Genomic DNA, 13,726 nt, shown 5'->3' with positions numbered 1-13,726 from the left:
ATGACGACCTAGGAACAGTGGGTTAACTGCCTGTTCAGGGGGCAGAACAACAGATTTGTACCTTGTCAGCTCGGGGATTTGAACTTGCAACCTTCTGGTTACTAGTCCAATGCTCTAACCACTAGGCTACCCTGCCATCCTTTTGAAGAACAATAAGTGCTGTCAGTCTCCTAATGCCCCCACCCTCCCACCTGTCCAAATCTCAACCGCCTCACTCTCTGAATCCGTCTCTTTCTCCTTCCTCCTATTCTCCCTCATAAATCATACTCTTATGACCTAGGCCTGTCATCTGATGTAATGTCTTGTGATGTGTTGGTGGGCCTGGAATGTCTTTGTTTTAAAGCAAATTTCTGTGTTGAATTTCCCTTGTTAGTCATACTTTCTCCTATCTCTCTCTCCCCCTTGTCTCTCTCTCTCTCCCCCTTGTCTCTCTCTCCCTCTTTCTCCCTCTCTATGCCCCATGTTACTCTCTCCCCTTTGTCTCTCTCTCCATCCCCCTTGTCTCTCTCTCCCTCCTCCTTGTCTCTCTCTCTCCCCTTTGTCTCTCTCTCCCTCCCCCTTGTCTCTCTCTCCCTCTTTCTCCCTCTCTATGCCCCATGTTACTCTCTCCCCTTCGTCTCTCTCTCCCTCCCCCTTGTCTCTCTCTCCCTCCCCCTTGTCTCTCTCTCTCTCCCCCTTGTCTCTCTCTCCCTCTTTCTCCCTCTCTATGCCCCATGTTACTCTCTCCCCTTCGTCTCTCTCTCTCCCTCCCCCTTGTCTCTCTCCCTCCCCCTTGTCTCTCTCTCCCTCCCCCTTGTCTCTCTCTCCCTCCCCCTTGTCTCTCTCTCCCTCCCCCTTGTCTCTCTCTCCCTCTTTCTCCCTCTCTATGCCCCATGTTACTCTCTCCCCTTTGTCTCTCTCTCCCTCCTCCTTGTCTCTCTCTCTCCCCTTTGTCTCTCTCTCCCTCCTCCTTGTCTCTCTCTCTCCCCTTTGTCTCTCTCTCCCTCCCCCTTGTCTCTCTCCCTCCCCCTTGTCTCTCTCTCCCCTTTGTCTCTCTCTCCCTCCCCCTTGTCTCTCTCCCTCCCCCTTGTCTCTCTCTCCCTCCCCCTTGTCTCTCTCTCCCTCCCCCTTGTCTCTCTCTCCCTCCCCCTTGTCTCTCTCTCCCTCCCCCTTGTCTTTCTCTCCCTCTTTCTCCCTCTCTATGCCCCATGTTACTCTCTCCCCTTCGTCTCTCTCTCCCTCCCCCTTGTCTCTCTCCCTCCCCCTTGTCTCTCTCCCTCCCCCTTGTCTCTCTCTCACTCCCCCTTGTCTCTCTCTCACTCCCCCTTGTCTCTCTCTCACTCCCCCTTGTCTCTCTCCCTCCCCCTTGTCTCTCTCTCATTCCCCCTTGTCTCTCTCTCACTTCCCCTTGTCTCTCTCTCACTCCCCCTTGTCTCTCTCTCCCTCCCCCTTGTCTCTCTCTCACTCCCACAGTGCCCAGACTGGCGACACCTGGATGGGTTATCTAAGCAGCTGGACTGGGATGTGAGGAAGGTTCAGCAATGGTTCAGACACAGACGCAACCAGGACAAACCCAGCGTACTCACCAAGTTCTGTGAGAGCATGTAGGTTATCAAACCCAGCGTACTCACCAAGTTCTGTGAGAGCATGTAGGTTATGAAACCCAGCATACTCACCAAGTTCTGTGAGAGCATGTAGGTTATCAAACCCAGCATACTCACCAAGTTCTGTGAGAGCATGTAGGTTATGAAACCCAGCATACTCACCAAGTTCTGTGAGAGCATGTAGGTTATCAAACCCAGCATACTCACCAAGTTCTGTGAGAGCATGTAGGTTATCAAACCCAGCATACTCACCAAGTTCTGTGAGAGCATGTAGGTTATCAAACCCAGCATACTCACCAAATTCTGTGAGAGCATGTAGGTTATTAAACCCAGCATACTCACCAAGTTCTGTGAAAGCATGTAGGTTTTCAAACCCAGCATACTCACCAAGTTCTGTGAGAGCATGTAGGTTATCAAACCCAGTACAGGACATGTAGGTTATCAAACCCAGTACAGGACATGTAGGTTATCAAACCCAGGACATGTAGGTTATCAAACCCAGTACAGGACATGTAGGTTATCAAACCCAGTACAGAACATGTAGGTTATTAAACCCAGTACATGTAATGTTATTAAACCCAGTACAGAACATGTAGGTTATTAAACCCAGTACATGTATGTTATTAAACCCAGTACATGTAATGTTATTAAACCCAGTACAGAACATGTAGGTTATCAACCCCAGTACAGGACATGTAGGTTATCAAACCCAGTACAGAACATGTAGGTTATCAAACCCAGAACATGTAGGTTATCAAATCAAATCAAAATCAAATCAAATTTATTTATATAGCCCTTCGTACATCAGCTGATATCTCAAAGTGCTGTACAGAAACCCAGCCTAAAACCCCAAACAGCAAGCAATGCAGGTGTAGAAGCACGGTGGCTAGGAAAAACTCCCTAGAAAAGCCAAAACCTAGGAAGAAACCTAGAGAGGAACCAGGCTATGTGGGGTGGCCAGTCCTCTTCTGGCTGTGCCGGGTAGAGATTATAACAGAACATGGCCAAGATGTTCAAATGTTCATAAATGACCAGCATGGTCGAATAATAATAAGGCAGAACAGTTGAAACTGGAGCAGCAGCACGGCCAGGTGGACTGGGGACAGCAAGGAGTCATCATGTCAAGTAGTCCTGGGGCATGGTCCTAGGGCTCAGGTCAGTTGAAACTGGAGCAGCAGCACGGCCAGGTGGACTGGGGACAGCAAGGAGTCATCATGTCAGGTAGTCCTGGGGCATGGTCCTAGGGCTCAGGTCCTCCGAGAGAGAGAAGGAGAGAATTAGAGAACGCACACTTAGATTCACACAGGACACCGAATTGGACAGGAGAAGTACTCCAGATATAACAAACTGACCCCAGCCCCCGACACATAAACTACTGCAGCATAAATACTGGAGGCTGAGACAGGAGGGGTCAGGAGACACTGTGGCCCCACCCGAGGACACCCCGGACAGGGCCAAACAGGAAGGATATAACCCCACCCACTTTGCCAAAGCACAGCCCCCACACCACTGGAGGGATATCTTCAACCACCAACTTACCATCCTGAGACAAAGCTGAGTATAGCCCGCAAAGATCTCCGCCACGGCACAACCCAAGGGGGGCGCCAACCCAGACAGGATGACCACATCAGTGAATCAACCCACTCAGGTGACGCACCCCCTCCAGGGACGGCATGAGAGAGCCCCAGCAAGCCAGTGACTCAGCCCCTGTAATAGGGTTAGAGGCAGAGAATCCCAGTGGAAAGAGGGGAACCGGCCAGGCAGAGACAGCAAGGGTGGTTCGTTGCTCCAGAGCCTTTCCGTTCACCTTCCCACTCCTGGGCCAGACTACACTCAATCATATGACCCACTGAAGAGATGAGTCTTCAGTAAAGACTTAAAGGTTGAGACCGAGTTTGCGTCTCTGACATGGGTAGGCAGACCGTTCCATAAAAATGGAACTCTATAGGAGAAAGCCCTGCCTCCAGCTGTTTGCTTAGAAATTCTAGGGACAATTAGGAGGCCTGCGTCTTGTGACCGTAGCGTACGTGTAGGTATGTACGGCAGGACCAAATCAGAGAGATAGGTAGGAGCAAGCCCATGCAATGCTTTGTAGGTTAGCAGTAAAACCTTGAAATCAGCCCTTGCTTTGACAGGAAGCCAGTGTAGGGAGGCTAGCACTGGAGTAATATGATCAAATTTTTTGGTTCTAGTCAGGATTCTAGCAGCCGTATTTAGCACTAACTGAAGTTTATTTAGTGCTTTATCCGGGTAGCCGGAAAGTAGAGCATTGCAGTAGTCTAACCTAGAAGTGACAAAAGCAAGGATTAATTTTTCTGCATCATTTTTGGACAGAAAGTTTCTGATTTTTGCAATGTTACGTAGATGGAAAAAAGCTGTCCTTGAAATGGTCTTGATATGTTCTTCAAAAGAGAGATCAGGGTCCAGAGTAACGCCGAGGTCCTTCACAGTTTTATTTGAGATGACTGTACAACCATTAAGATTAATTGTCAGATTCAACAGAAGATCTCTTTGTTTCTTGGGACCTAGAACAAGCATCTCTGTTTTATCCGAGTTTAAAAGTAGAAAGTTTGCTGCCATCCACTTCCTTATGTCTGAAACACATGCTTCTAGCGAGGGCAATTTTGGGGCTTCACCATGTTTCATTGAAATGTACAGCTGTGTATCATCCGCATAGCAGTGAAAGTTAACATTATGTTTTCGAATAACATCCCCAAGAGGTAAAATATATAGTGAAAACAACAGCGGTCCTAAAACGGAACCTTGAGGAACACCGAAATTTACAGTTGATTTGTCAGAGGACAAACCATCCACAGAGACAAACTGATATCTTTCCGACAGATAAGATCTAAACCAGGCCAGAACTTGTCCGTGTAGACCAATTTGGGTTTCCAATCTCTCCAAAAGAATGTGGTGATCGATGGTATCAAAAGCAGCACTAAGGTCTAGGAGCACGAGGACAGATGCAGAGCCTCGGTCCGATGCCATTAAAATGTCATTTACCACCTTCACAAGTGCCGTCTCAGTGCTATGATGGGGTCTAAAACCAGACTGAAGCATTTCATATACATTGTTTGTCTTCAGGAAGGCAGTGAGTTGCTGAGCAACAGCCTTTTCTAAGATTTTTGAGAGGAATGGAAGATTCGATATAGGCCGATAGTTTTTTATATTTTCTGGGTCAAGGTTTGGCTTTTTCAAGAGAGGCTTTATTACTGCCACTTTTAGTGAGTTTGGTACACATCCGGTGGATAGAGAGCCGTTTATTATGTTCAACATAGGAGGGCCAAGCACAGGAAGCAGCTCTTTCAGTAGTTTAGTTGGAATAGGGTCCAGTAAGCAGCTTGAAGGTTTAGAGGCCATGATTATTTTCATCATTGTGTCAAGAGATATAGTACTAAAACACTTGAGCGTCTCTCTTGATCCTAGGTCCACGCAGAGTTGTGCAGACTCAGGACAACTGAGCTTTGAAGGAATACTCAGATTTAAAGAGGAGTCTGTAATTTGCTTTCTAATAATCATAATTTTTCCTCAAAGAAGTTCATGAATTTATCACTGCTAAAGTGAAAGTCATCCTCTCTTGGGGAATGCTGCTTTTTAGTTAGCTTTGCGACCGTATCAAAAAGGAATTTTGGATTGTTCTTATTGTCCTCAATTAAGTTAGAAAAATAGGATGATCGAGCAGCAGTAAGGGCTCTTCGGTACTGCACGGTACTGTCTTTCCAAGCTAGACGGAAGACTTCCAGTTTGGTGTGGCGCCATTTCCGTTCCAATTTTCTGGAAGCTTGCTTCAGAGCTCGGGTATTTTCTGTGTACCAGGGAGCTAGTTTCTTATGAGAAATGTTTTTAGTTTTTAGGGGTGCAACTGCATCTAGGGTATTGCGCAAGGTTAAATTGAGTTCCTCAGTTAGGTGGTTAACTGATTTTTGTCCTCTGGTGTCATTGGGTAGACAGAGGGAATCTGGAAGGACATCAAGGAATCTTTGTGTTGTCTGTGAATTTATAGCACGACTTTTGATGTTCCTTGGTTGGGGTCTGAGCAGATTATTTGTTGCAATTGCAAACGTAATAAAATGGTGGTCCGATAGTCCTGGATTATGAGGAAAAACATTAAGATCCACAACATTTATTCCATGGGACAAAACTAGGTCCAGCGTATGACTGTGACAGTGAGTGGGTCCAGAGACATGTTGGACAAAACCCACTGAGTCGATGATGGCTCCGAAAGCCTTTTGGAGTGGGTCTGTGGACTTTTCCATGTGAATATTAAAGTCACCAAAGATTAGAATATTATCTGCTATGACTACAAGGTCCGATAGGAATTCAGGGAACTCAGTGAGGAACGCTGTATATGACCCAGGAGGCCTGTAAACAGTAGCTATAAAAAGTGATTGAGTAGGCTGCATAGATTTCATGACTAGAAGCTCAAAAGACGAAAACGTCATTTCATTTTTTTTTTTGTAAATTGAAATTTGCTATCGTAAATGTTAGCAACACCTCCGCCTTTGCGGGATGCACGGGGGATATGGTCACTAGTGTAGCCAGGAGGTGAGGCCTCATTTAACACAGTAAATTCATCAGGCTTAAGCCATGTTTCAGTCAGGCCAATCACATCAAGATTATGATCAGTGATTAGTTCATTGACTATAATTGCCTTTGAAGTAAGGGATCTAACATTAAGTAGCCCTATTTTGAGATGTGAGGTATCATGATCTCTTTCAATAATGACAGGAATGGAGGTGGTCTTTATCCTAGTGAGATTGCTAAGGCGAACACCGCCATGTTTAGTTTTGCGCAACCTAGGTCGAGGCACAGACACGGTCTCAATGGTGATAGCTGAGCTGACTACACTGACTATGCTAGTGGCAGACTCCACTATGCTGGCAGGCTGGCTAACAGCCTGCTGCCTGGCCTGCACCCTATTTCATTGTGGAGCTAGAGGAGTTAGAGCCCTGTCTATGTTGGTAGATAAGATGAGAGCACCCCTCCAGCTTGGATGGAGTCCGTCACTCCTCAGCAGGTCAGGCTTGGTCCTGTTTGTGGGTGAGTCCCAAAAAGAGGGCCAATTATCTACAAATTCTAACTTTTCGGAGGGGCAGAAAACAGTTTTCAACCAGCGATTGAGTTGTGAGACTCTGCTGTAGAGCTCATCACTCCCCCTAACTGGGAGGGGGCCAGAGACAATTACTCGATGCCGACACATCTTTCTAGCTGATTTACATGCAGAAGCTATGTTGCGCTTGGTGATCTCTGACTGTTTCATCCTAACATCGTTGGTGCCGACGTGGATAACAATATCTCTATACTCTCTACACTCGCCAGTTTTAGCTTTAGCCAGCACCATCTTCAGATTAGCCTTAACGTCGGTAGCCCTGCCCCCGGTAAACAGTGTATGATCGCTGGATGATTCGTTTTAAGTCTAATACTGCGGGTAATGGAGTCGCCAATGACTAGAGTTTTCAATTTGTCAGAGCTAATGGTGGGAAGCTTCGGCGTCTCAGACCCCGTAACGGGAGGAGTATAGACCAGAGAAGGCTCGGCCTCTGACTCCGACTCGCTACTTAATGGGGAAAACCGGTTGAAAGTTTCTGTCGGCTGAATGAGCGACACCGGTTGAGCGTTCCTACAGCATTTCCTTCCAGAAACCGTGAGAAAGTTGTCCGGCTGCGGGGACTGTGCCAGGGGATTTATACTACTATCTGTACTTGCTGGTGGCACAGACGCTGTTTCATCCTTTCCTACACTGAAATTACCCTTGCCTAACGATTGCGTCTGAAGCCGGGCTTGTAGCACAGCTATCCTCGCCGTAAGGCGAGTACAGCGACTGCAATTAGAAGGCATCATGTTAATGTTACTACTTAGCTTCGGGTGTTGGAGGTCCTGACGAATCGTGTCCAGATAAAGCGTCCGGAGTGAAAAAGTTGTGGGTGGAAAAAAAAAAATATATATATATGTGTGTGTGTGTATAACAACAGTAATTAAAAAGTAAAAACCGTAAAATTGTCAGGTAGCAAAATAGGTTGGCAACAAAACGCACAGCACAGCAACTCGAAAACAGGTCTGCAAGTTGTGACCGGAAGTTGTTATCAAACCCAGTACAGAACATGTAGGTTATCAAACCCAGTATAGAACATGTAGGTTATCAAACCCAGAACATGTAGGTTATCAAACCCAGTACAGAACATGTAGGTTATCAAACCCAGTATAGAACATGTAGGTTATCAAACCCAGTACAGTACATGTAGGTTATCAACCCCAGTACAGGACATGTTGGTTATCAAACCCAGTACAGAACATGTAGGTTATCAAACCCAGAACATGTAGGTTATCAAACCCAGAACATGTAGGTTATCAAACCCAGTACAGAACATGTAGGTTATCAAACCCAGAACATGTAGGTTATCAAACCCAGTACAGAACATGTAGGTTATCAACCCCAGTACAGGACATGTAGGTTATCAACCCCAGTATAGAACATGTAGGTTATCAAACCCAGTATAGAACATGTAGGTTATCAAACCCAGAACATGTAGGTTATCAAACCCAGTACAGAACATGTAGGTTATCAAACCCAGAACATGTAGGTTATCAAACCCAGTATAGAACATGTAGGTTATCAAACCCAGTACAGAACATGTAGGTTATCAACCCCAGTACAGGACATGTAGGTTATCAACCCCAGTATAGAACATGTAGGTTATCAAACCCAGAACATGTAGGTTATCAAACCCAGAACATGTAGGTTATCAAACCCAGTACAGGACATGTAGGTTATCAAACCCAGTATAGAACATGTAGGTTATCAAACCCAGAACATGTAGGTTATCAAACCCAGAACATGTAGGTTATCAAACCCAGTACAGAACATGTAGGTTATCAAACCCAGAACATGTAGGTTATCAAACCCAGTACAGAACATGTAGGTTATCAAACCCAGTACATGTAGGTTATTAAACCCAGTACAGAACATGTAGGTTATTAAACCCAGTACAGAACATGTAGGTTATCAAACCCAGTACATGTAGGTTATTAAACCCAGTACAGAACATGTAGGTTATCAAACCCAGTACAGAACATGTAGGTTATGTTATGTACTTGAGTGAAGACCCAAAAGCGGTTTTAACAAAAACAGAGTTCTTTAATGAAAAACAGGAATGGCATAAATCCTCTTCCAACGTTGACAATGGAACAAAAAGAACGTAGTATAGTGCAGGATGCACCTGCCAGGCAGACTCCGACAGGATAGGACAAGGTGGAAGCAAACGAGACGACAGCTTGCTTCTGGCATCAAAAACACAAACAAGAATCAGACACTGAAAGTAGCAGGAACAGAGAGAGAAATAGAGACCTAATCAGAGGGGGAAGAGAGAACAGGTGTGAAAGAGTGAATGAGCTAGTTAGGGGAGATGTAGAACAGCTGAAGAATGAGAGACAGAGAAGGTAACCTAAAAAGACCAGCAGAGAGAGACAGAGTGAAGAGAAAGGACAGGAACAGACATAACAAGACATGACAGTACCCCCCCACTCACCGAGCGCCTCCTGGCGCACTCGAGGAGGAAACCTGGCGGCAACGGAGGAAATCATCGATCAGCGAACGGTCCAGCACGTCCCGAGAGGGAACCCAACTCCTCTCCTCAGGACCGTACCCCTCCCAATCCACTAGGTACTGATGACCACGGCCCCGAGGGCGCATGTCCAAAATCTTACGAACCCTGTAGATGGGTGCGCCTCGACAAGGATGGGGGGAGGGACGAGCGGGGGCGCGAAGAACGGGCTTAACACAGGAGACATGGAAGACCGGGTGAACGCGACGAAGATAGCGCGGGAGAAGAAGTCGCACTGCGACAGGATTAATGACCTGGGAAATACGGAACGGACCAATGAACCGCGGGGCCAACTTGCGAGAAGCTGTCTTAAGGGGAAGGTTCTGAGTGGAGAGCCATACTCTCTGACCGCAACAATATCTAGGACTCTTGGTCCTACGCTTATTAGCGGCCCTCACAGTCTGCGCCCTATTACGGCAAAGTGCCGACCTGACCCCCTTCCAGGTGCGCTCGCAACGCTGGACAAAAGCCTGAGCGGAGGGGACGCAGGACTCGGCGAGCTGAGATGAGAACAGCGGAGGCTGGTACCCGAGGCTACTCTGAAAAGGAGATAGACCGGTAGCAGACGAGGGAAGCGAGTTGTGGGCGTACTCTGCCCAGGGAGCTGTTCTGACCAAGACGCAGGGTTACGAAAAGAAAGACTGCGTAAAATGCGACCAACAGTCTGATTGGCCCGTTCGGCTTGACCGTTAGACTGGGGATGAAAGCCGGACGAGAGACTGACGGAAGCCCCAATCAAACGGCAAAACTCCCTCCAAAATTGAGACGTGAACTGCGGGCCTCTGTCGGAAACGACGTCAGACGGAAGGCCATGAATTCGGAAAACATTCTCGATAATGATCTGAGCCGTCTCCTTAGCAGAAGGGAGCTTAGCGAGAGGAATGAAATGAGCCGCCTTAGAGAATCTATCGACAACCGTAAGAATAACTGTCTTCCCGCTGATGAAGGCAGTCCGGTGATGAAATCTAAAGCGATGTGAGACCACGGTCGAGAGGGAATGGGAAGCGGTCTGAGACGGCCGGCAGGAGGAGAGTTCCCAGATTTAGTCTGCGCGCAGACCGAACAAGCGGCGACAAATCGACGCGCGTCACGTTCCCGAGTGGGCCACCAGAAACGCTGGCGAATGGAAGCGAGCGTACCCGAACGCCGGGGTGGCCGGCTAACTTGGCAGAGTGGGCCCACTGAAGAACGGCCGGACGAGTAGGAACGGGAACGAACAGAAGGTTCCTAGGGCAAGCTCGCGGCGACGGAGTGTGAGCGAGTGCTTGCTTTACCTGCCTCTCAATTCCCCAGACAGTCAACCCGACAACACGCCCTTCAGGGAGAATCCCCTCGGGGTCGGTGGAGACCTCAGAAGAACTGAAGAGACGAGATAAAGCATCAGGCTTGGTGTTTTTTGAGCCCGGACGATAAGAAATAACAAACTCGAAACGAGCGAAAAACAGAGCCCAACGAGCCTGACGCGCATTAAGTCGTTTGGCTGAACGGATGTACTCAAGGTTCCTATGGTCAGTCCAAACGACAAAAGGAACGGTCGCCCCCTCCAACCACTGTCGCCATTCGCCTAGGGCTAAGCGGATGGCGAGCAGTTCGCGATTACCAACATCATAGTTACGTTCTGACGGCGATAAGCGATGAGAGAAAAACGCGCAAGGATGGACCTTGCCGTCAGAGAGAGAGCGCTGAGAAAGAATGGCTCCCACGCCCACCTCTGACGCGTCAACCTCAACAACAAACTGACTAGAGATGTCAGGTGTAACAAGAATAGGTGCGGATGTAAAACGATTCTTAAGAAGATCAAAAGCTCCCTGGGCGGAAACGGACCACTTAAAGCACGTCTTAACAGAAGTAAGGGCTGTGAGGGGAGCTGCCACCTGACCGAAATTACGGATGAAACGACGATAGAAATTAGCGAAGCCCAGAAAGCGCTGCAGCTCGACGCGTGACTTAGGAACGGGCCAATCAATGACAGCCTGGACCTTAGCGGGATCCATCTTAATGCCCTCAGCGGAAATAACGGAACCGAGAAAAGGGACAGAGGCGGCATGAAAAGTGCACTTCTCAGCCTTCACATAAAGACAGTTCTCCAAAAGGCGCTGGAGGACGCGTCGCACGTGCTGAACATGAATCGAGAGAGACGGTGAAAAAATCAGGATATCGTCCATGTAAACGAAAACAAAAATGTTCAGCATGTCTCTCAGGACGTCGTTAACTAGTGCCTGAAAGACAGCTGGAGCGTTAACGAGGCCGAAAGGAAGAACCCGGTATTCAAAGTGCCCTAACGGAGTGTTAAACGCCGTCTTCCACTCGTCCCCCTCCCTGATGCGCACGAGATGGTAGGCGTTACGAAGGTCCAATTTGGTGAAAAACCTGGCTCCCTGCAGGATCTCGAAGGCTGAAGACATAAGAGGAAGCGGATAACGATTCTTAACTGTTATGTCATTCAGCCCTCGATAATCCACGCATGGGCGCAGGGACCCGTCCTTCTTCTGAACAAAAAAAAACCCCGCTCCGGCGGGAGAGGAGGAGGAGACTATGGTACCGGCGTCGAGCGAAACCGACAAATAATCCTCGAGAGCCTTACGTTCGGAAGCCGACAGAGAGTATAATCTACCCCGGGGGAGTAGTTCCCGGAAGGAGATCAATACTACAGTCATACGACCGGTGTGGAGGGAGAGAAGTGGCCTTGGAACGACTGAACACCGTGCGCAGATCGTGATACTCCTCCGGCACCCCTGTCAAATCGCCAGGCTCCTCCTGTGAAGAAGAGACAGAGGAAACAGGAGGGATAGCAGACATTAAACAGGTCACATGACAAGAAACATTCCAGGATAGGATAGTATTACTAGACCAATTAATAGAAGGGTTATGGCGCACTAGCCAGGGATGACCCAAAACAACAGGTGTAAAAGGTGAACGAAAGATTAAAAAAGAAATGGTTTCGCTATGATTACCAGAGACAGTGAGGGTTAAAGGCAGCGTCTCACGCTGAATCTTGGGGAGAGAACTACCATCTAAAGCGAACAAGGCCGTGGGCTCCCCTAACTGTCTGAGAGGAATGTCATGTTCCCGAGCCCAGGTCTCGTCCATAAAACAGCCCTCCGCCCCAGAGTCTATCAAGGCACTGCAGGAAGCAGATGAACCGGGCCAGCGGAGATGGACCGGAAAGGTAGTGCGTGATCCAGAAGGAGAGGCCTGAGTAGTTGCGCTCACCAGTAGCCCTCCCCTTACTGATGAGCTCTGGCTTTTACTGGACATGAGGTGACAAAATGACCAGCGGAGCCGCAGTAGAGACAGAGGCGATTGGTGATTCTCCGTTCCTTCTCCTTGGCCGAGATGCGGATACCCCCAGCTGCATAGGCTCAGCATCCGAGCCGGCGGAGGAGGGTGGCAGTGATGCGGCAGGTGGCAGTGATGTGGAGAGGGGAGCAACGGAGAACGCGAGCTCCTTTCCACGAGCTCGGCGACGAAGATCAAACCGTCGCTCTATGCGAATAGCGAGGGCTATTAAGGAGTCCAGACTGGAAGGAACCTCCCGGGAGAGGATCTCATCCTTAACCTCGACGAGGAGACCCTCCAGAAAACGAGCGAGCAAAGCCGGCTCGTTCCAGTCACTAGAGGCAGCGAGAGTGCGAAACTCAATAGAATAATCCGTTATGGATCGATTCCCCTGACATAGGGAAGACAGGGCCCTGGAAGCCTCCTCCCCAAAAACAGAACGGTCAAAAACCCGTATCATCTCCTCCTTAAAGTCCTGAAACTGGTTAATACACTCAGCCCTCGCCTCCCAGATTGCCGTGCCCCACTCACGCGCCCGTCCGGTAAGGAGAGAAATGACGTAGGCGATGCGGGCTGCGCTCCTGGAGTAAGTGTTGGGCTGGAGAGAGAACACCACATCACACTGAGTGAGGAATGAGCGGCACTCAGTGGACTCCCCAGAGTAACAGGGCGGGTTGTTGATCCTGGGCTCCGGAGACTCGGAAACCCTGGAAGTGGGCGGTGGATCGAGGTGGAGTTGGTGAACCTGTCTTGTGAGGTCGGAGACTTGGACGGCCAGGGTCTCAACGGCATGTCGAGCAGCAGACAATTCCTCCTCGTGTCTGCCTAGCATCGCTCCCTGGATCTCGACGGCGGAGTGAAAAGGGTCCGGAGCCGCTGGGTCCATTCTTGGTCAGATTCTTCTGTTATGTACTTGAGTGAAGACCCAAAAGTGGTTTTAACAAAAACAGAGTTCTTTAATGAAAAACAGGAATGGCATAAATCCTCTTCCAACGTTGACAATGGAACAAAAGAACGTAGTATAGTGCAGGATGCACCTGCCAGGCAGACTCCGACAGGATAGGACAAGGTGGAAGCAAACGAGACGACAGCTTGCTTCTGGCATCAAAAACACAAACAAGAATCAGACACTGAAAGTAGCAGGAACAGAGAGAGAAATAGAGACCTAATCAGAGGGGGAAGAGAGAACAGGTGTGAAAGAGTGAATGAGCTAGTTAGGGGAGATGTAGAACAGCTGAAGAATGAGAGACAGAGAAGGTAACC

At 48.5% G+C, this 13,726-nt stretch overlaps 1 protein-coding gene across 1 annotated transcript in view; it reads left to right on the top strand.

Annotated features, from left to right (window-relative positions):
- The window catches only part of cers5 (ceramide synthase 5), a 64,528-nt gene that overhangs the window by 17,854 nt on the left and 32,948 nt on the right, over positions 1–13,726 (top strand). Inside the window, exon 3 of the mRNA XM_064967521.1 lies at positions 1,453–1,583. Within this exon, the coding sequence (XP_064823593.1) occupies positions 1,453–1,583 (131 nt within the window). The remainder of the gene's footprint in view (positions 1–1,452; positions 1,584–13,726) is intronic.

This window comes from Oncorhynchus masou, chromosome 6 (assembly GCF_036934945.1).
Source record: "Oncorhynchus masou masou isolate Uvic2021 chromosome 6, UVic_Omas_1.1, whole genome shotgun sequence".
NCBI lineage: Eukaryota > Metazoa > Chordata > Actinopteri > Salmoniformes > Salmonidae > Oncorhynchus > Oncorhynchus masou.
This window is presented reverse-complemented; position numbering and strand designations above follow the sequence as displayed.